General features: G+C 53.3%; 1 protein-coding gene across 1 annotated transcript in view; it reads right to left on the reverse strand.

Annotated features, from left to right (window-relative positions):
- Positions 1-553: 553 nt before the first annotated feature.
- The window catches only part of WNT9B (Wnt family member 9B), a 35394-nt gene continuing 14210 nt past the window's right edge, over positions 554-21737 (reverse strand). The window contains exons 2-5 of the mRNA XM_055257829.1: positions 14530-14786; positions 11931-12196; positions 10782-11090; positions 554-2227 (exon numbers count right to left, since the gene is read on the reverse strand). Of these exons, the coding sequence (XP_055113804.1) occupies positions 2147-2227; positions 10782-11090; positions 11931-12196; positions 14530-14786 (913 nt within the window). The 3' untranslated portion in view covers positions 554-2146. The remainder of the gene's footprint in view (positions 2228-10781; positions 11091-11930; positions 12197-14529; positions 14787-21737) is intronic.

Consider the following 21737-nt stretch of genomic DNA (forward strand, 5'->3'; position numbering starts at 1 on the left):
TCTGTGAAATGGATCCTAATTTCAATTTTTTTAGGCTTAATTTTTAAATGGAAACATAAACAGTATCCCTCATTAATTATCAGAAAATAGACCAACGCTATACTCCCAAAGTCCCGTTGGTGCCTGCCCAATCCTGGCCTCATTTTACCACGGCTCCAACTTTGTGTTAAGGATGTTCTTGCTGGCCGGGCGCAGTGGCTCATGCCTGTAATCCCAGCACTTTGGGAGGCCAAGGCAGGTGGATCACTTGAGCCCAGGAGTTCGAGACCAGCCTGGGCAATATGGTGAAACCCTGTCTCTACTAAAAACACAAAAATTAGCCAGGTATAGTGGTGCATGCCTGTAATCCCAGCTACTCGGGAGGCTGAGGCAGGAGAATTGCTTGAACCTAGGAGGTGGAGTTTGCAGTGAACCGAGATGGCACCACTGCACTCCAACCTGGGTGACAGAGTGAGACTTGGTCTCAAAAAAAAAAAAAAAACAGATGCTGTTGCTTCCCTGGCCTTACTTTGCCCATTTGTAAAATGGTGTCAAAAGACAAAATGACAACAAATTTTGTTTAACGATCTTAATTGGCTTTTATTCATGATTCTAGAATTGGGCATCCCTCGGAACCACAGCATATTCAAAGAACTCCAACCAGCAACATGGTCACGCAGTATTTGTGGATAGAAAACAGAAGTGAGATGTAGATACAGCTTAATTGGTTATAGCTCGGCGTCCTTAATTGAATCACCTGGCCACCTACATTGATGAATGCTCAGCTGCTGTAACTGCCCCAAAACTCAGCTATTTGTTACAACTTTTTGCAACTTAGGAGTATACTTGTAAGTTAATTGCATTTAGCATGAGTGACTCCATATTTGTTTGGTCTGTTGGGTCCATTACAGGAGCACAGTACAAACTAATGGCCTCCTACAATAATTGGAAGGGGCCTAATAGTTCTATGCATCTTTGATGTCTTCTCTAGTTTAACCTCCACCCTCACCAATTGATATAGGTTTATGCCTGCAGTAAATGGGATAGTTATAAAGCTAATGCTTGATACCAATGCAACTAGTGCATGAAGTGGGTGAGGACAGCTTTCTGTCCTGGGCTCCGTATCAGCCAGACTGGCTATGTCCCCAGCACTAGCCCAGGTTCAGGGTCAAGTACACACAGCTGTGCATCCTCTGAAGCGCTGGAGGGAGAGAAAGTTCATCTGGGGAAGCGGGTAGAGCTGAGGCGGGGGGGCACCTTGAGGAGGGTGGGTTGGCCCAAGCGCCGTCTCTCCCAGGGACCAGCAGGCTGCTTTCGAGCTGGGTTAGCTCATTCCCCACCTCATCTTGCACAAGCTCCGGGTTCAGCCTTCTGCACAGCTTTGTTCTTGTGCTTGAGGCAGCCAGGGATTCTGAGAGTTGGGAAGGGGAAGCCAGGGGGAATGAAGGGAAGGAAAGGGAGGAGAGAAAAAGGCAGGTAGCATGGGCAATAAGGAGCCCGTGTGTCAGGGAGGGATGTGGTGCCAGCTACACCAGGAAGCCTGCTATGGCAGGACACTGCCAGTGAGGGAAATGATGGGTAAACAGTATGGAGAACAAGATTTATAAATTCATTTGTTCATTCATTCATCCAATAAAACAAAGTATGCCAATATCGACAGATGGTTGTCACTCAAAACATACACAAAATGCTAAGGCGGCCAGGCACGGTGGCTCACACCTGTAATCCCAGCACCGTGGGAGGCTGAGGCCGGCAGATCACTTGAGACCAGGAGTTCGAGACCAACCTGGCCAACATGGTAAAAGCCCATCTCTACTGAAAATACAAAAATTAGCTGGGCGTGGTGGTGCACGCCTGTAGTCCCAGTTACTTGGGAGGCTGAGCCAAGAGAGTCACTTGAACCTGGGAGGTGGAGGTTGCAGTGAGCAGAGATCATGCCAGTGCACTCCAGCCTGGGTGACAGAGCGAGACTCTGTCTCAAAAAAAAAAAAAAAATTGCTGGCCAGGTGCAGTGGCTCACACGGTAATCCCCGCACTTTGGGAGGCTGAGGTGGGCAGATCACCTGAGGTCGGGAGTTCGAGGCCAGCCTGACCAACATGGAGAAACCCCATCTCTACTAAAAATACAAAATTAGCCAGGCATGGTGGTGCATGCCTGTAATCCCAGTTACTCAGGTGGCTGAGACAGGAGAATCGCTTGAATCCGGGAGGTGAAGGTTGCGATGAGCCAAGATCTTGCCACTGCACTCTAGCCTGCGCAACAAGAACAAGACTTCATCTAAAAAAAAAAGCTAAGGAAATATAAAAGAGGGAGCAAATAACTATTTGATGGGTTGCAGGAGTGGGGAAGTTGGGGGAGTTCACAAATTTCACTGGAGATATTTGAACCAAATCAGGAAGCAAATATAGGAGAAGCCAGGCCATAGTCCTCCCCAGCTCTACCGCCTCTCCCTTCCCAGACCTCCCAATCCCAGTCCAGCTGTCGCCCTCACTGGGTCTGAAAGCTGGCCCTGCCATATACATGCTGTGTGACCTCAGGCAAGTGGTCTAACCTCTCTGAGCCCCAGTTTTCTCAGCTGCAAAGGAGGGATGACACCATCTTAGAGGGTTGTCATAGGATTCAAATACAGCAATGCACGTGAGAGGCACTCTGCAGAGCACTGGGTACCTGCATGAAGCCTGCGCAAAACAACTACTGTGGCTGTCGTCAGCATTGGCAGAGCAGCAACTTCACTTACCAAACCCTGGGCCTCTGTCATCAGGCTGGAAAGGAAAGCAGAGGCCATTCCAGGTGTCCCCCATCCCTGGCCCCCAGCCCTTGGGGAAACATGAGAAGCAGAGCTTGAAGATCTCCTGTGTGCCCCCTCACGCCCCTTAATCCTTCCTGAACTTGGGGAGGGGGCTGGGTGTGGGGTGGGGGCAGCACCACTGCAACACCTGCGTAGCTCTGACATCTCCCGCCTCTGGGCAGAGAAAGCAATTTCAGAAATGACATGTTGCCAACAAGCAGAAATCAGCTTCTGAATTAAAATGTGTCGGCGTCAGGTGACCCCGGGCTTGGAGGGCTGGCTGCATGAAGACAGCTGAGATTAGAGCCTGTCAGGCTCTGGTGGGGCTGTGTGGGAAGAGGTGGGGGTCCCGGGGGGCTACCGTTGCTCCCCAGGCTTCTGGCCACCCTGGACTTGTTGAGACGTGGGGGCAGGAATTCGGACGCTGGGTCAGGTTCTCCCGTGCCTCTGCCCGGCCTCCACCACTCCACTGCCCATTCTCCATGGCGGGAGGACGGTGGGGCAGGGGTAGGGGCTCGGCTCCCCTGACACAGTTCCAGTGTAAACACACTAATGGACCCAAGAGAGCCAGGGAGGAATGTGGGCCCCACAGCCCCTGGGGACTTGAGGAGGGATGGGAGTTGGGGGATAAGATGCGTGAGAGGCATCAGCCTCCTCTCTGCAGGTATGCAGAGTGGGGACAGAGAGAGAGGAGAAGACAAGGAGAACCAAGTGGCAGGATTGGAAGATGCCACCAGTCACCCTGAATCCTTGCAACTCCCTCATACCCCTTCTCTCTGTCCCCAGGCCGTGCCCTGCACTCCCCGGGAAGAGGCAGTGAAGAAGCTATTTCATTTCCAGCCCTGCTACTTACTGTGCGGCAAGGGAACCTCTCTGAGCTTTAGTTTCCTCATCTATAAAATGGGAATCATAGGCCAGGTGCAGTGGCTCACGCCTGTAATCCCAGCACTTTGGAAGGCCAAGGTGGGTGGATCACCTGAGGTCAGGAGTTCAAGACCAGCCTGGTCAACATGGTGAAACCCCCGTCTCTACTAAAAATACAAAAATAAGGCTGGGCATGGTGGCAGGCGCCTGTAATCCCAGCTACTCTATAGGCTGAGGCAGGAGAATCACTTGAACCTGGGAGGCGGAGGTTGTAGTGAGCCAAGATTGCGCCGTTGCACTCCAGCCTGGGTGACAAAAGCGAGACTCCATCTCACAAAGGAAAAAAAAAAAGCCTGGGCGTGGTGGCTCACGCCTGTAATCCCAGCACTTTGGGAGGCTGAGGTGGGCGGATCACGAGGTCAGGAGATCAAGACCATCCTGGCTAACACGGTGAAACCCCGTCTCTACTAAAAATACAAAAACAAAATTAGCCGGGCGTGGTGGCGGGCACCTGTAGTCCCAGATACTCAGGAGGCTGAGGCAGGAGAACGGCGTGAACCCGGGAGGCAGAGCTTGCAGTGAGCCAAGATCATGGCACTGCACTCCAGCCTGGGATACAGAGGGAGACTCCGTCTCAAAAAAAAAAAGGGGGGGGATCATGGTTGTATGGACCCCTGGGGTTGCCCAGAGGGGAGTATGAGGACATGGCCTGCACAGGAGTGCCTGTGTGGAGTGGAGCCTGCACAGAGTCGCCTGTTGGAGTGCTGGACACCGTGCATGCCAGCCATCTCTTTGCTTGTCTCTCCCCTTGTCTGGGACCTCCCTGAAGGCTGGACCTAGTCTCATTACCATGGCGTCTAGGACACTGTCAAGTGCCTCGTGCACCATAGGCCACCAATCGGTGTTTGCTGCATGATCGGTTGCAAGAAGGAACTCCAGGTGAGAGATGGGGCGAAGTCAAGAATGGGAAAGAAATGGGAAGGGTGGGGGCAGGCATAGGATGCTTCCCCCCAGTGCCTCTCCCTCCAGAATGTCCCCATCCCCATCACGGGTGAGCCTGTAATCCCAGCTACTCTAGAGGCTGAGGCAGGAGAATCGCTGAACCTAGGAGGTGGAGGTTGCAGTGAGCCGAGATCGCACCACTGCACTCCAGCCTGGGCAACAAGAGCGAAACATCCTGTGGCTCCTTACAGCTTGCACAGAATAGGATACACATCACCCAAGCAGCTTATTGCCAAAATGTTTAACCTGAATCCAAGTATAAGGAAATGATCAGGCAAATCTCAGTTGAGAGGTGTTCTACGAGACATGCAGCCTGAACTCTTCAAACTATCACTGTTAGGAAAGCAAAGAAAGTGGGGGACTAGTCTAGATTACAGGGAGCTGGAGAGACATGAAAACAACGTGCAATGCCTAATTCTTGAGTGGATCCTGGGCCAGGAAAACATGTTTTAAATATTTTTTAATTTTAATTTTTTAGAGACAGGGTCTCACTCTGTCGCTCAGGCTGGAAGGCAGTGGTGCAATCACAGCTCACTATAGCCTCAAACTCCTGGGCTCAAGCAATCTTCGTGCCTCGGCCTCTCCAATCGCTGAGATTATGAGTGTGAACATGTGCCTGGCCAGAAAATAATGTTATAAAGGACATTTTGAGGGACAATTGGGGAAGTCTGAATATGGACTATGTAGTAGATAATTTTTGTCAATGTTACATCTCTTAGATGTGGTGATGGCCTTGTGGTTCTGTTGGAGAATGTTCTTGTCCTTAGGAGATACATGATAAAGTATGTAAGTGTCTTGGTGTCTGCAAAGGTCTCAAAAATGATTCAACAAGATACATTTGCATATGCAAAGAGAGAAAGCACATGTGGCTGTTTTTAAAGGAGGGGGATATTGTGGGTAGGGTACCCACCTAGTGATTGTCTCAACAAGCCCTGGTCCTCCTGGAAGATGGTGGCACTGAGCAGCTGGAGGTGGAGGGGTCTGCGGGCCTGTTTGGGAACCAGTTTATGATCAGGAACAAGGTAAGGCTCAGACGAGGGCAGGAGGAAGCGAGGATGGTGTATGGTAGAAAGAATATGGGGTTTGGAGGCAAAAGGCCTGGATCCGCTTGCTAGCGATATAGCCTTTGGTAAGTCACTTAACCATTTTTTGTCTAAATTCCCCTATCTGTAAAAAAAGAAGAAGGGTGTCCACCTTGTGAGGTTCAAGAGAGAAAATAGATGAGAAATCCCTTGATAAACTGGAGCCTGCTGCTGCATGTGGATGTGTCTGTCATTACTCAGAGCCAGCTGGTCTCCGGGCCCAGGAACACTGGGTAGAAGGAGCATGTTAGGACAGGGATGCTGGTGGAAATGTAGGCCCCTGCAGGGCTGGACTGTGGGCCCACCTCTGCCTCCCGCTCTGGGGAGCCCAGTTAAGGCAATGTGGATTCCAGCAGGGCTGAAGAACTGGGGCAGGGCAGGCCTGAGCCAGGAGACAGGCACTCTCTGCTGTGCTTGGCTCAGAAAGAGGCCTCCTCTCCCATCAGACCCCCAGGAGGATCCTGGTGGGCGAGGCCTCCCAAAGCATGTTGGGAAGGAACTGTGGCCAGAAAAGGGACACAGGGTTCGTGTGTAAATGATCCAAACCACTGCATAGCTGTGCTTCTCATCTCTCCTATTAGACTGTAGGTCCCTGAAGGCCCCTGCATGGCTTCATCCCACCCCACCCGGAGCCATGCTGTTTGCCATAGCACAAGGGCTCCAGAAATGCTTATCACCTCCAGGAAGGATGCAGGCTCTGGTCTGTCTGAGTTGGTGTGTAATCCAGGATGGGTTACTTCCTTCCTCTAGGCCTTAGTTTACCCAGAATCCATAAAATGGGGCAATCCATCCTTGCCCGACCTATACCAGTGTACAGAGGAAAAAATCCCATACTTTGGAGGCCAGGAGATCTGTGTTCCAATCCTGGCCCCGCTGCCTGCCAGTTGCAATGAGGAGGCTTCTCATCTCACAATCTCCATTTCCTTATCCATTACGGGGACCATGTCCAATGTGCAAAGTTATTGCAATAATTGAGACAAAGTAAATGCAAATAACTGGCATGTCATTTATTGGTTTATTGTCTTTCTCACCCACTAGGATGTCAGCCCCATGAGGCAGAGACTTGGTCCTGTTCCTTGCTGTACCAAGCACCCAGGATGCTGCCTGGCGCTCAGTAAGAGATCCCTAAATAATCATTGGTTAAATAAATGGACATAAGGGGCACTCAATAAGTGATGGTTTCCATTGTTATTCTAAAGTGTCCTGAGACAAAAAGCATTTGAAGTTCATGGTTGTTGACAAAGGAAAGGTTCAAAAGCAAGTAATGTCCAGGGTTGGCACGGGGCTGTCTGTCTGCCAGGTGATGAAGGGTACCAGGAAAGCTGGGCTTATCTAGACCAGGGGACAGGACTATGTGCCCATGAGAGGCAGGCAGGGCATCCGTGAGCAAGGGGGGCACTTGGGGCATCCTGTCCATTAGACTCCTTCGCTCTAGCTGCCTGCAGGAGGACACGCAGGCCCAGTCTGCCAGCGCAGCTGACTTTTGCAAAAGCAGCCAGAAATCCAGTGGAAAACAATTCATTTTTACAAGCAAAACACCAATGAGAGCAAACAAAATTCATCTGTAGGTTGGGAGGGGCCTGGTGGTGTAGCCCAACCTTCTTGGGCGACGTGAGCAGAAGGACCCCTTGGAGTGGCCTCCACGGGGTCCTGGTCTCTCCAGCCTTCTCCGGCAGCCTCAGCCCCTGAGACATGGGACTCCACCTGGGGAAAGTGCCAACATGCCATCCAGATCCAAAAGGCCGGGATCACAGCCTGGGAAGGAACTGCTTCCCTGAGTTCTTGGGCTCACAGTGGTATCCAGGCTATCCAAATACCACAGTGGTATTTGGGTCTCCCGGGCTCAGAGAGCTCCTTGGGCTCACAGTGGTATCCAGGTATCCAAATACCACAGTAGTATTTGGGTCTCCTGGGCTCAGAGCAAGTCAGCCCGTAGTGCCTCGTCTATGGAGATGTTCAGTAAATATTCATTGACCAAGTCTCTTCGGTGTGACTTTGAGCACAGCTCTCCATCTCTGGGCCTCATCTATAAAATGGCCACAGTAATGTGGCCCCACCTACCTCACAGAGATAACGGAGAAATCAAGTGAGATGAAAGGGGTAAAAGTTTTTGTTTCCGAACAGCAAAGTGCTTTACAAATGCCAGGTGTGGGCATTCTCGTTGTCATTATTATTGTGAGCAAGACACTTTTGCCAGAGCAGAAGAAGGGGGCCTGGACCCAGAAGAGCAGAAAATCTACAAAAACATCACAAGGAGGGTCTGGATGGAGCCCACCAGGGCTCATCACAGAGGGGACATGTGCTCACCAGCTCCGAGACAGACCCAGTCGCGGGATACAGGTTTGTCCTCCTTCCCGGCGACCTGGCCTCCTGCTCAATGGGGGACCCGGTCAGGTCAGGCTGTATCTCCCCAGACAGAGGGTTTCTGGGAAAACACACAAACCTCACCTGTGCTGTCCATGAAATATAGCAACTATATAAATAATATAAATACTTTCTCATATACCTTAGCTATATAAATTATTCTCCTTTGCTCTAAAAACTATATATTTGAGGTAGACAAAAATACCCTGTGAGCGTTTCCCTTAAAGCTGTAGAATGAGGGGTCAGTGGTCACTCTAGTCCCCAGGGGCCCCAAGAGGGCCGAGGTGGGTCTTTAGGGGTAACTGGAAAAGACAGGAATGAGAGCAAGGAAGGAGAAAAGAGGGAGACAGACAGAGAAGACCCCACAAGCCAAGGAGTCCTCAGAACCTGCACTGTGCCATTGACTTGGGGTGTCCACGTTAGCGGCCAGCCACTGCCTAGATGCCTTAGAGCCTGCCCTTTGCCCTCCCGTGACCCTGTCACTGCCAGCCACGAAGTCAGAATGCAGGTGGCGTGTTGGTGGATCAGGGTGCTCTGGCCTCCAAGTTGCTCCCAGGCCCCCTGCTCTGCCAGTGAGGTCCCTGCTGCCTCACGCCCAGCACTGAGCCTGGGTGGAGGCAGAGTTGGGGTCTCAGAGGAGCAAGATGGATTGGGAAGGCAGAGAAAGTCTCCATGCTGTGGGGAAGTGGAAGAAAGGAGAAAACCAGCCCTCTCCCCATTTTTCTCCTCCTGGCAAGGTGTGGGCCAAGTGCTTGGGTCAGCAATGTCATTTTAACGAGAGGGGCTCAGGTCAGTTTGGCTTCTCAGCCGAGCCTCTGCAGTCGAAAATCCTTCCAGCATCCAGCAGACTGCCCTGATCCACTGGAGACTGGGCAGCTCCTCCTCTCCCTTGGAGGTCTCAGGGAGTTGGCTAGGGCACAGTCAGCGGGCCTTTGTCCTGGAGCTGGCACAGGCGAGGTTTCTGAGCATTCAGCTGATTCTGAAATTTCCTGTGTTGGTGAAGGGTCAGCAACTCTAGGTTTAGGGAGAAAGGAAGCTGACAGATGGGCGTGGCAGGGCCAGCAAAGTGGCCAAGGGCTTCCCGAAAGAAGTCACTTCCTCCTGGGTGGCATCGGGCCCCACTCTGGGGAAGTACAATGCCTCCAGCAAGGGGACCCCTGCAAGGTCTTCATCCTGAACAAGAGAGGCGTGTTCAACAGGAACCCCCAGCCTGGTCCAGGGGCTGTGCATCCATGTGTGCCTGTGTGGAGGTGCCAGTCTCTCCTCCTTTCACAGAGGGCCTTGGCAGGTGCTGCTGAAAATGTCCACAGGATCTGGGAAATTATCAAAGTCACGTCTCGTCCTCAAGTAAGAGCCAAAGTAAGGGCCAAGTGAGAGGCCATTAGGAACTGAAGGAGGCTACCAAGGAGCCAGGCTTAGCAAGGACTCAAGCACCTATAACCCTAGCCAGGACAAAAGCCTTAATTAGATGAGCAGCCACAAGAATAGAAATGTAACTTCAAGTCATAGCTCATGAGCCAGCTGGTCTTCAGTATTGTGAACTCAGCTGGTGTGGGGGCGTCACAGACCAGGCAGGCCCCAGCCACAGGAAGTCACCAAAGCTCACTCAAGAGCCAGCTGAGAAACTGAGCTCGCTACATCACTGCCAGGAACCAGGAAGCTGTCGCCCTCCTCCTCTGGGCTGGGAGTGAAGATTCCTTTGGCCAGCAGGGAACGCAGGGAGGGGCCGCTGTCTCCCTGTTCAACCTCAGGTGCACCGAGTCCCGCCTTGGTGGCTAGTTCTCCCACCTGTCTTACCTGCAGTGGTGGTGGTTTTGAGCACGGCTGGGTGAGTGTGCATAACCCAGCTCTCGAGACAAGAATGAGGCCTCAGGGGAGGCATATTTGAAAACCCATATCAAGGACACAGGGCTCCAGGGCACAGATCTCACTCGGGTCCACTCAAGCACAGAAAGCTCTCCTTTCTCTGAACGGATGGCTTCTACCACCTGGGCTTTCTCCCCATCTCTGGCACAGCAAAACCAGGGGGGTGGTGGAGGTGTGTGACACCCGGAGCCCACTGCACCTGAGCAGGGCCACAGGACCCGACTGGCCCATCCCAGCCAGGCTCCTGCCTTCACTTCCAGCTGGCACTGCCTGCCTTGGCATTCCTAGCCCAGCAGTTCACCTCCCAAGAACATGCTGGCTCCAAGCCATTCAGCCCAGGAAGCAAGATGGAATAGCCCCTCTCTCCCCTCCAAAACTTCAGTCCCGCTGTGCTCTTGGTTTCCCTTATTTCCCTCCACATCCTTCTCACTCTGTCCTCCTCTCCAAGTCCTCAACAAGGTTGGGGATGCTTGGGTTAAGGGAGGAGGCTTTGCTTCTCTTTGCTGAGTATCGAGGGAGGCAAAAGGCTGGCCAAGGAATGGTGGTGAGTGGCACATATGCTGGTTTATGCATGCATGTGATGACTGCCTGCCCAGAGGGCCAACTGGGCAGCTTGAAGGGTGCCACGGGAGGTCCTGGCAGTGCCAGACTGGCTTGCTGGGCAGCAGGCCTAGTGCTTGCAGGTGTACACAAGCTCCTCCTGCATACATTGCTGGCACTCCACGTAGCAGCACCACTGCACCTGGCAGTGGCAGGAGAAGGCCACCAGGCGGCTCTGGGTGTCATAGCCCCGCCCGCAGCACAGGCTGCTGCAGCTGGCCTCCCGGGAGCACACCCTACCCGCCGTGCCAGGCGAGTACTTGCTGGGCCGGCAGAAGCTGGGTGAGTCCTCCATGTAGACCAGGTCCCCAGACCTCGGGGCCAGGCCTTTGGTGAGGCTGCCCTGCCTGGCAGGGGCCCACAGCTCTAGGCGGCCCAAGGCCTCATTGGTGGCGCTGGACACCTTGACAGCCGAGTCATAGCGCAGTTTCAGCACCTGGCCCGTCTCACGGAATGGGGAGAGCTGCTTCCAGCAGGTGCGCACGGCACAGGAGCCTGATACGCCATGGCACTTACACGTGGTCCTGAGGCCACTCTTCACAGCCTGTGCGGGGAGGCAGAACAGAGGCGTGGTCAGAGGCCTGAGCCCAGCAGCCAGAGCCTGCCCCCAGAGCACCAACCCCAGCAGGGCAGCAGCAGGAGAATGGGAAAGAGACCCAGGGTCTCAGCCCCAGCTCCTCCCCTTGGCCTGGAGTTCTTGTGGAATAGACAACTTACGCGACTGAACACAGCAGCCCTGGTTCACACCAACTCAGTGACTGAACACAGCAGCCCAGGTTCACACCAACTCAGTGATTGAACACAGCAGCCCCGGTTCACAACTCAATGATGACAACTCAGAACTTAATCTCACAAACAGCTAGAAGACTGGCGTCTCCCAGCCTCCTCCCCTCAATAGACCAAGATAGTTTTCACCCTCCAGACCTCCCACTACTGTGTAACCTCAGCCCCTTCTCTTCTCTGGGCCACTTCCATCTTCCCACTCATAAAATGGAGAAGTGGGGTTGCTCTAGATGGAGGTTTTCAAACAATGTTGGCTTCTAGGACCTCCAGGAAGGCCCGGTCCTTGGAGTGGAGACCCCTCTCCAAACATGTCCCTGCTTCACCAAGACCTAGCCCTAAGCCTGGCGCCCACTGCTGACCTCTGCTCCCACCGATGACACTCATGACCCTTCCCTACTTCCGCTGTGTTCCTGGCACCCAGTCATGGCCCAGAGTAGATGCCAAGGGAATGTTGGTTGAAGACGTGAAGTTCATCCTGCCTTTATGAAGTTCATGGCTCTTCATGTATTTTGGGGGGTGGGGTGCTGGCCTCCTTCAAGCCATGCTCCCCAGCTCTGTACCCTGGTGGGAAGGCACTGTGGGCAGCCAGGGACATGCTCACCTTGATGCCCACGTGGGTGTTGTGGGCGTCTGCCCGTGCCCGCAGGTCCTTGTTGCCTCTCTTGGACCCCAGGAAGTTGCTCAGAAACTTGGTGCTGTACTTGAGGTTGTCACCGCACACACCCCACTGCCAGGCCTGCCGGCTCTCCAGCCCCGGAGAGTCATCACAGGTGCAGCGCTCCATGCGCCCAGCACTGCAGGCCCGGGCCAGGGTGTGGGTGAGGGCGGCAGAGGACACCGCGTACAGGAAAGCTGTCTCTTTGAAGCCTGGATTGGGCACCCAGGGGTACAGGGAGGGAGGAAAGGGGGAAGAGAGGAAAGGAGGAAGCTTAGAGGTTGCCTGCCACCCTCTGAGGGTCAGAGGCGGTGGCAGCAGCGCTATGATGGGCAGGACAAGGGAATGTGGCTTGAGGACACAGCTCCGGGTGGGTCTCCCTGTCAACTGCCCCTTAAATTCTGACTGCAAGTTGCCATTTAAATGGAACTTCCAGGCTGGGCACAGTAGCTCGTGCCTCTAATCCCAGCACTTTAGGAGGCCAAGGCGGGGGGATCATTTGAGGTCAGGAGTTCTAGACCAGTCTGGCCAATATGGTGAAACCCCGTCTCTACTAAAAATACAAAAATTAGCCGGGCATGGTGGTACATGCCTGTACTCCCAGCTACTCAGGAGGCTGAGGCAGGAGAATCACTTGAACCCAGAAGGTGGAGGTTGTAGTGAGCTGAGATTGCACCATTGCACTCCAGCCTGGGTGACAGAGGGAGACCCTGTCTCAAAAAAAATTTTTTTAATTTATAAATAAATAAAATGGAACTTACAAATTCACTATGGAGTATGTGCCCAGATTCCCAGAGGGCAGCAGGCCAGGGGCTACGGACTCCACGTCTCAGAGAAGAACACTGAGATGCAAAGAGAAGCTACTCAGACACCTGGTGTAGGCACAGTTGGGGCTAAACCCGCCATTTTGACTCCAACTTGGTGTATGACCATTTGGATCGGCCCATTTCTGAGGCCCCTGAGATAAGCCCCATGGGCTTCCTACGACACATGATGGTTCTCAAATGTCATTCTCTGCTACCCACTGTGGAACAGACCCAATGATAGAGTGACCTTGAGTCTCCTGGCTGACTTGCCCCAGACTGACCATCCCACCCACTCTGGAACCACCGATACTCCTGTCTGCTGGGTGTGGCCCAAACCTGGCCTCCCACCGGCTCACTACTTCCTACTTGCCCTCCAGTGCATCTGGGTGCTGGTGACGTCCTGAGAGAGACACAAAGAGAGGCCATTAGCTCGGCTGCAGACCGTGGGGAGCAGCTGGCCGAGGAAGGGCCTGGCTGCCCTGTACAGCATCCCTGCGTTTTTTTTTTTTTTTTTTTTGAGACAGAGTCTTGTTTTGTCTCCCAGGCTGGAGTGCAGTGGCGCAATCTTGGCTCACTGCAACCTCCACCTTCCGGGTTCAAGCAATTGTCCTGCTTCAGCCTCCTGAGTAGCTGGGATTACAGGCTCCTGCCACCATGCCGGCTAATTTTTGTATTTTTAGTAGAGATGAGGTTTCACCATTTTGACCAGGCTAGTTACAAACTCCTGACCTCGACCTCCCAAAGTGCTGGGATTACAGGTGTGAGCCATGGCAACGGGCCAACTGCAGTGTTTAAATTTTTGTATTTTTAGTAGAGACGGGGTTTCACCATATTGGCCAGACTGGTCTTGAACTCCTGACCTCAAGTGATCCACCCGCTTTGGCCTCCCAAAGTGCTGGGATTAGAGGTGCAAGCCACTGCGCCCAGCCTAGAAGTTCCATTTAAATGGCAACTTGCAGTCAGAGTTTAAGGGGCAATTGACAGGGAGACCCACCCGGAGCTGTGTCCTCAAGCCACAGTCCCTTGTCCTTCCCTGTCAAAAGCCCTTTCCCCTTGGCGAGGGAGTCACATGGTGACCTGTGTTCTCCCTTCTAGACTGCATGCTTCCCAAGGGTAGCTGGGGTCTTGTTCAGCTCTGAACCTCCAGGATCTGGCACAGTGCCTGGCTCACTATGGGCCTCCACGGATGCTTAGTGGGTGGGTGGAGGGGGGAGGGAGGTAGAATGGGAGTGGAAGGGAAGGAGGGACTGATGGATTGATGGATATGAAGAACAAAGGGACAGATAAAGGAGTGAACAAATGCATGGCCTGGCTGGTGTCATCGGGCCTGGAACCAGCTGCCGCCCACTCACGTCTTCATGTGCCTTGTTTTGTTTGTGTGTGTGTGTGTGTGTGTGTGTGTGTGTGTGTGTGTGTGTGTGTGTGAAGAGGCAGAGGAAGACAACTGGGGGACCCCCATCTTATCTGTGAGCTCCTCCAGGAATAGGCTTGTGTCTCCTCCTCTCTTGAATCTTCCTTGCTCCTCTGCTCCCCTAAACCTGAGGCTGGGCCACCGCTGGCCTTCAACTGCCCCTCATTAACTCCTGGGACTCTTCTCATTTACCACCGTGCTAGGGCAGGAAGGGCAGCGTGGCCTGGGCACGGGAGCCAGGAAAAAGTAAAGGGCAGCCTCTCCCAGCCTCCACCTCCCTGAAGCCCTCTTCCCGCAGCCCTCCTCCTCCCCTAGCCCGCCTCCCCACCTCTCTTGAGCAGGCCTGTTCTGCCCTCCAGGCTACAGTTCCAGCGCTCATGCCGGAACTGAAACTGGCACTCAAGCAGGCCGAGGTGCGCAGCGTCCCTCAGGGTCTCAGCCAGGCCGGGCTCCCTCCGGCAGAGCTGCTTCTGCCGCCGGGAGAGCTTCAGCAGGTCGCACTGCTTCAGGTGGGCCCCGCCCTCTGCCGGGGCCGCCGCAGTGCCCAATCCTGGGAAGGGCGTCAGGACTTCCCGCCCGGTCAGGCTAGAGAGAGCAAGAGGAGGGGGAGACGGGTGAGCCTTGGGGATGGTGGTGAGGGGCCTCTCAGGGGCTTCATTTACTGCCCTTCCGGGTGGCAGGCTGACCCCCTGGAGATCCTGTCCCCATTTTACAGACTAGGAAACCGAGGTTCATGTAACAAGGGTTGCTGCAGGACCTTAAACCTGTTTTCCAGATTCTGGTGTCTGTTCTTCTTATCCACCCTATTTTCCTATTTCCCTATTGGCCCAGTTAGAAAAATCATCTGGGGTGCTTATTAAAAATATGCTTTCCCAGGATCCATGCTGGGCAATTCTGGGTCTATTGGTTTGGAACTGGGCCTGGGAATCTGTACATTTACCACAGTCCCTAGGCAGTTTTTGTGATCCGGGAAGTTTGGGAAATAATGCACAGAGTATTGGTGGCTGCCTGGCCAAGAGAGCCACATTCCTAAGAGGGGGCAGGTAGAGGAGATGTGGACATTGACCGGAGACACCCAGCCGAGGTCCCCTGACATCCCTCTCTCCCTTACATTATGCTGTTGCCCAAGTAATCCCATACCAATCTAACATGTTTCCATAATTCCCAGATAGATCATCAACCATCTGACCACTTGGTGCCTGGTACAAATAGATGCCTGGGGAGAGAAGGGGATGGAAGGAAAGAGAAGGGAAGGAAGGAAGGACTGATGGATGGTTAGATGAAGGTGAAGGAGCTGAATTCCCATCAGGCCATCAATCCCAGACTTCTTGTTCTCCTAGATTGAAAGTTCATTGATTCTGGAGCCAAGCTACCAAATTCTAAGGCTGACGTTGTAGCTATGCAATCTTGACACCTTGGTTTTTTCCCTTCTGGAAATTGGGCAGAGTAATCTTCTCTACCTCCTAGGGTTGGTGGGAGGATTATACGAAATGGACTAACCACAGTGCCTGGGACATGCAGGCATATCTTCCTCCTAGCTGGAGCTTCCCAAACTTCTCTCGTTGTGCAAGATGCTTTACTCTCCAGCTAAGCAGAGTCTCCCCTTTGTCCAGATGAGGAAACAAAGGATTTATGAGGAGGCAGTGACTAGCCTGGTCATACAACAGATCAGCAGCTGGGTGGGAACTGGAATTAGAGTTCGCCTTCCCTCTTCCCAGAAGCTCTCTGTGAGATGGCTCTGCAGGTTCAAAATGTTTGCTGCCCTATACCCTAGTGCCCCCAGTGTGGGTGGAATATACATCATTCCAGGACTCGGCCCAAAAGAAGTAACCCCATTCTGGGACATCCTGGCCTCATAGCCAGGGTAAAAGATCAAAGGTGGGCTGGGTACAGTGGCTTACACCTGTAATCCCACACTTTGGGAGGCCGAACAGGTGGATTGCTTGAGTCCAGGAGTTTTAGAGCAGCCTGGGTGACCGCAAAACCCTGTCTCTATAAAAATAGAAAAATTAGGTGGACATGGTGGCACAAGCCTGTAGTCCCAGCTACTTGGGAGGCTGAGGTGGAAGGATAGCTTGAGCCCGGGAGGTGGAGGCTGCAGTGAGCTGAGATCGCATCACTGCACTCCAGCCTGGGCAACAGAGCAAGACCCTTTCTCAAAAAAAAAAAAAGCAAAGGTGGAAGCAGGCAATGGCTCTTAGAGCTCCTGCTTGGATGTGGCACTTACCACTGTTGCTCATGTGCCACTGACCAAGGTAAGTCCTGTGGTCAAGCCAGGAGTGGTCAGAGAAGCCCACGTTCCTCTGAGCCAAAGGCACAGCTCTCCTGTTTGGAGCCACCTGCCTTAGCCAGGACATCTGGCTGGAAGCCATGCCCTCTCTGTGTGCCCCTCACCAGAGGGTATGCGGCCTGGCCAGGCCCCAGGTGCCCTCAGAAATCACCTGTTGATTCCACACCCATCAGGTGCAGTCAACCCATCATGGAGCATATCTCCGAAACCTCCGAGCAGAGACAGATGCTATCGGGCTCCCCTTGGCCTAGCCTGGCCCTGGGCTCCTCTCCCAGACAGGGTGAGGGCAGGGACCCGTTAATCATTAATCTGGGGGCAAATGGGTAATTTTCCAGTCCACCAGGTCTACACCCAAACCCCTCCCTGCAGCCTGGCAGGAAATCCTCAGCGTTTGACCCTTGGCAGGCCCAGAGCAGAACTGGATGTCAACTCCAGCTGAGGAGGCCACGCCTTGACTGGCTTCCAGTGTGGAGGGCAGCTTGGGGGCTGCAGCTACCTTGCCCTCAAATGTCCTCCTCCTCACACCAAGGGCTGGTGTGAGCGGCGACTTCTGCTCACACAATTCCTGTGTTTCAGAAACTGGACCTCCCTGATAGTAACTGATTGACAGAGGGGAGAGCAAGCAGGGAGTGATGGAAATTTTGGCCAATGAAGCTGTATATCCTTCAAGACCTGCCTCAAATGCCATTTTAAGAACAATAGCTATGATTATTATATCATTATAGCTACAGTATATGTCATACGATATGACATGATATATAACATATTTTTTTTTTAGACAGTCTTGCTGTGTGGTCCAGGCTGGAGTGCAGTGGCGTGATCTCAGCTCACTGTAACCTCCACTTCCCGGGTTCAAGCAATTCTCCTGCCTCAGCCTCCTGAGTGGCTGGGACTACAGGTGTGCGCCACCATGCCTGGCTAATTTTCATATTTTTAGTAGAGACGGGCTTTCACCACGTTAGCCAGGCTGGTTTCGAACTCCTGACTTCAAGTGACCTGCCCACCTCAGCCTCCCAGAGTGCTGGAATTACAGGCGTGAGCCACTGCACCCCACCCAAGCTGTGTTATTGTCTGGGACTCCCCTGTAGTGTGGAGCGAAGGCTCAAAGTTGGTTTGTCTAACTAAATGCATCATCCTTGATTATGACCTCTGACATGTGAAGAGTGCCAGAATTCCCTAGGCTGCACTTGGGAGCCAGACCCAGCAAACCCCTCCACTCATTCAACAGGCATCTGGTTTTTATTGGTTTGTTCGTTTTTGTTTTTGGTGCTTCTGGCATGGAGTGGGTGGAGACCAGGGACGCTGCCCAGCACCCTGCAGTGCCCAGAATGGCCCCACCCCAACCACAATGTCCACAGTACCCAGGGGAAGAGACCCTGGAGGGAGCAATGGGTCTCAAATGGCGCCCAACTCTGCATGGCCAGCGTTGCCTGGGAGCTCGGTGGAATGCAAATCCTCAGGCCCCACCCCAGAGGCATCTGTTTTTTAAATTTCATCTAATGGACCCTGAGATTGATGGCTCAGAGAGTCCAGTATCAAGTCGGTTAATTTTATTAGTGGTAATGACACTTAGTAGCGATTAATGACCAGGAAAGGCAGCCAACCGCACAGAGGCCTCAGGCCACACTGGGCCCTGGTCTGCCCAGGGCTGCTCTCAAAGAAGGCTCCCTGGCACTGCCTCGGGAACCCCACAGGGCCCATGAAGACAGCCTGGGAGGCCTCAAAAACCCAGTTTCCCTCTGTTTGTTTTCTGTGTTGCAGTTTGGGATCATATTTCCTTTGAAGAAATAGTACCATGACATCATATTTAGAAAATGACCATCTATTTTCCTAAACAGTGAATTATCCTACACATGCTCAGCCCATGGCTTCTGCTGGGAAGGTATCTTCCTAGACCCCGGAATAATTCTGGGTGTGGCAGGCTTCAGCCTGCTCAGAGGTCAGCAGGAACAATGTCAACCCCTGGAAGAAGTGATACTGTTTGGCATCCCCAGCCCTGCAGACACCACTCACTGGGTCCCTCTGTGAAATCTCAATTACCCACAGTTAGCTGAGTGCCAAGGGGATAAGATGGACAACTGGAGAAATTCAAGCGGGCTTCCTTAGTCTTATGAACCCAGAAAAATGTGTTTATTTTGGTGTTTTGTTTTGTTTTTTTATCGAGTCTCACTCCATCACCCAGGCTGGAGTGCAGTGGCGAGATCTCGGCTCACTGCAACCTCTGCCTCCCGCGTTCAAGCGATTCTCCTGCCTCAGCCTCCCGAGTAGCTGGGATTATGGGCACGTGCCGCCACGCCCAGCTAGGTTTTTTGTGTATTTTTAGTAGAGATGGGGTTTCGCCATGTTGGCTAGGCTGGTTCCGAACTCCTGACCTCATGTGATCCGCCCACCTCGGCCTCCCAAAGTGCTGGGATTACAGGCATGAGCCACCACGCCCAGCCAAATATGGGGGTCTTAACGAAGACGCTGCCTTGTGGCCAATCAGATGCTATCAGATCAGTCAAATGAGTAACCAGGGTTCTGAGCTAAAGGGCAGAAGAAGGGTTATTTGCCAACTTGCTAATTGCTCTTCTGGGCTGGGGGCTGCTGCCTGGCTCAGGTGCTCCTGAGCCTCCTGGGGCCACCACTCTATCAGGCTGCACCTGCTCTGGCCCAGCTACCTCCACTATTCCTGTCTGTCTCAGGCTCCCCCAGGCCAACTTCCAGCATCTCTTTTCCCATTAAGAAAGCAATGACCTCAGGTGAACAGTGGCTGCCTCCGCCCCTTGCTGCCCCCAGTCGGTGCCCTTCTGCTCTCTGCACCCTCACCCCATGGTCCTTGGTGGTCAGGTTGATCATAAAACCAGAGCCCCCACCTCCACACATGCAGTGACCTCTGGCTTGGACCCCAGGGCACCCCCAACCACTTGACAGACCAGCCTGTCTTTCTGCAGAGTGGGAGAAGTCAAGGGTGCCCTCAGGGCTTCATCTCACACACTCACACCCTCAGATCTCTTCTGATCCTCCTGGAACCTCCTGCCCCACCTCCTTTCACACTCTCCAACACACACCCCACCCACAATTGTGGCTAAAGCTGCCCCGTTGGGGTGACCTTGAAGGAAGCAGAAGATGGCTCTCCCAGGTTTTGGCAAAAGCCTCCCAGGAGACTGCTCTGTCCACCATCAGCAGGACCCCAGGGACCTCACCCTTCAATAATCACCCATCCCCTGCCTGGAGAGTGGGGCCCAAGGATCTCGTGCCCCAAGGCTGTTCTGGCTTAGGTAGTCTGGTCCCAGGTCTGACTCACTCAGAGGTGACCTCAGGGTTGTCCCCTCACCAACTGAGCTCATTCCGTCAAACAAATACACCTTAACTCATGGGAGGGGATGGCTGGAGCCAGACTGCTTGGGTTCAAATCCCACCTCCACCTCTTCATAGTTGTGCTACCTTGGGCAAGGTGCTTTACTTCTCTGTGCTCTGAGAGCAGTGAGCACACAGTAAGCTCCAGATAAGTATTTGTCACTATTGAGCACCTACCATGTGCCAGGTACTGTGCTGGGACACGGTCCTGCCCTCAAGAAGCTCACAGTCTGGAAGGAAGTTGGTTGGACTCAGGAGTCCTCCAAACTCTCTCAGGGCCCCAAGAAGGGGAAGGAAGAGAAAGCTTTGCACTGGCCTGGCTCCTTGAGGAAACACCAGTAGCTGCTTAGGGACCCAGATCAGAACTCCTGGTACCATGCGGGTGAGAACTTGATCTTGACCAGTCCCATCCCGCTTGTAGGAGGCCTGGGGGTGAGGAGGAGGCAAGATGAAGCTCTCAGGGAGCACTCCAGGCTGTCTGGGGAGGACCAGGTTGGTGGAGAGCTTTTCTCATCACCTGAGAGTACCCCAGGCCCTGTTCTTCCACCTACTCCCATCCTAGTTTCTGCTTGAGAGGGTCTGATGCTTTCAGCAGAGGCTATCCCCGGGATGTGGTGGGTGGGTGGCACAGGGCAAGGCAGCTGGTTTCCAGGGCACCAGGTGATGCCAGTGTGTCTGGACGCTTAGCTGGAGGGTCCAGGAGTGGTACATTACGCCAGAGCCATGCCAACTGCAGGCAGCTGCCTGGGAACCAGGAAAGCCTTGTGCCGCCCGGGGTGCTGGCCTCCACCCTGAAAAACCCCATCAGATGCTCCTGATAACAGGCTTCCGCTGCAGGGCCATTTGCATGGTGAGTGCACCCTTTGTGCTTTCATCTCAAACGTCTCAGTCTACCTCTCCTGGCCCTCACTGATCCCCCTACACATACAAATGCGCACACACACGCACACTCGCACACACACACATCCACATTTATACACACCTACATTCACGCACACTCTCACACATACACACATTCTCACACACATACACACTCACACACACACTCTCATAGCCCCCTAGCTCCTTCTGTGCTCTCCGCTCCCGACCTCTTCCCAGCAGCGGGGAGTTCAGTGAGGGGCAGTGCCTGGCCCAGTAAGAGAGGGCACCATGGCTCTGGGCAGCCCTTCTTTGAAGGTGGCTGCTCAACACAAACTCCAACTCTAGGCTTCTCTCCTCTCCTGCTGTTACACTGGGAGGCCCCAGATTTCCCCTACTGTGAGCACAGCCTCCCCTCCACCTTCCAGATGCCTTTCTCTTCTACAGCACCCAGTGCCACCTTGCACCTCCTCCATGACGTCCTGCAGCCAGGCAAATTTGGAAGCTACTGTTTCCTACCTTCCTACCTTTATGCCCAACTCTCTCCATCCCCTCTTTTCACTTACTCGCTCATTCATTTATACCTCTATTAACTGAGTATCAATAAACAAAAGTGCAACAATAAAGGATTTTTTTGGTCGGGCGTGGTGGCACGCACCTGTAGTACCAGCACTTTGGAAAGTCAAGGCAGGTGAATCACTTGAGCCTAGGAGTTCGAAACCAGCCTGGGCAATGTAAGTGAGACACTGTCTCTACAAAATTAAAAATTAAAAAATTAGCTGGGCATGGTGGTATGTGCCTGTGGTTCCAGCTACAGGCTAGGAGGATCGCTTGAGCCCAGGAGGTCAAGGCTGCAGTAGGCCATGATCACACCACTGCACTCCAGCCTGGGTGACAGAGTGAGATCCTGTCACACACACCAAAAAGGACTTTTCTAAGCATCAGCTTTGTGCCCGGTCCACCCACAGACCTCAAAACCACTCTTTCCTCCTGTCTGGCTCCCCAACCCCCACCCCTGGATCCAGCCTTCCTTCCCTCCCCAGCTCTCA

The sequence above is a fragment of the Symphalangus syndactylus genome, chromosome 20 (assembly GCF_028878055.3).
Source record: "Symphalangus syndactylus isolate Jambi chromosome 20, NHGRI_mSymSyn1-v2.1_pri, whole genome shotgun sequence".
Lineage (NCBI taxonomy): Eukaryota > Metazoa > Chordata > Mammalia > Primates > Hylobatidae > Symphalangus > Symphalangus syndactylus.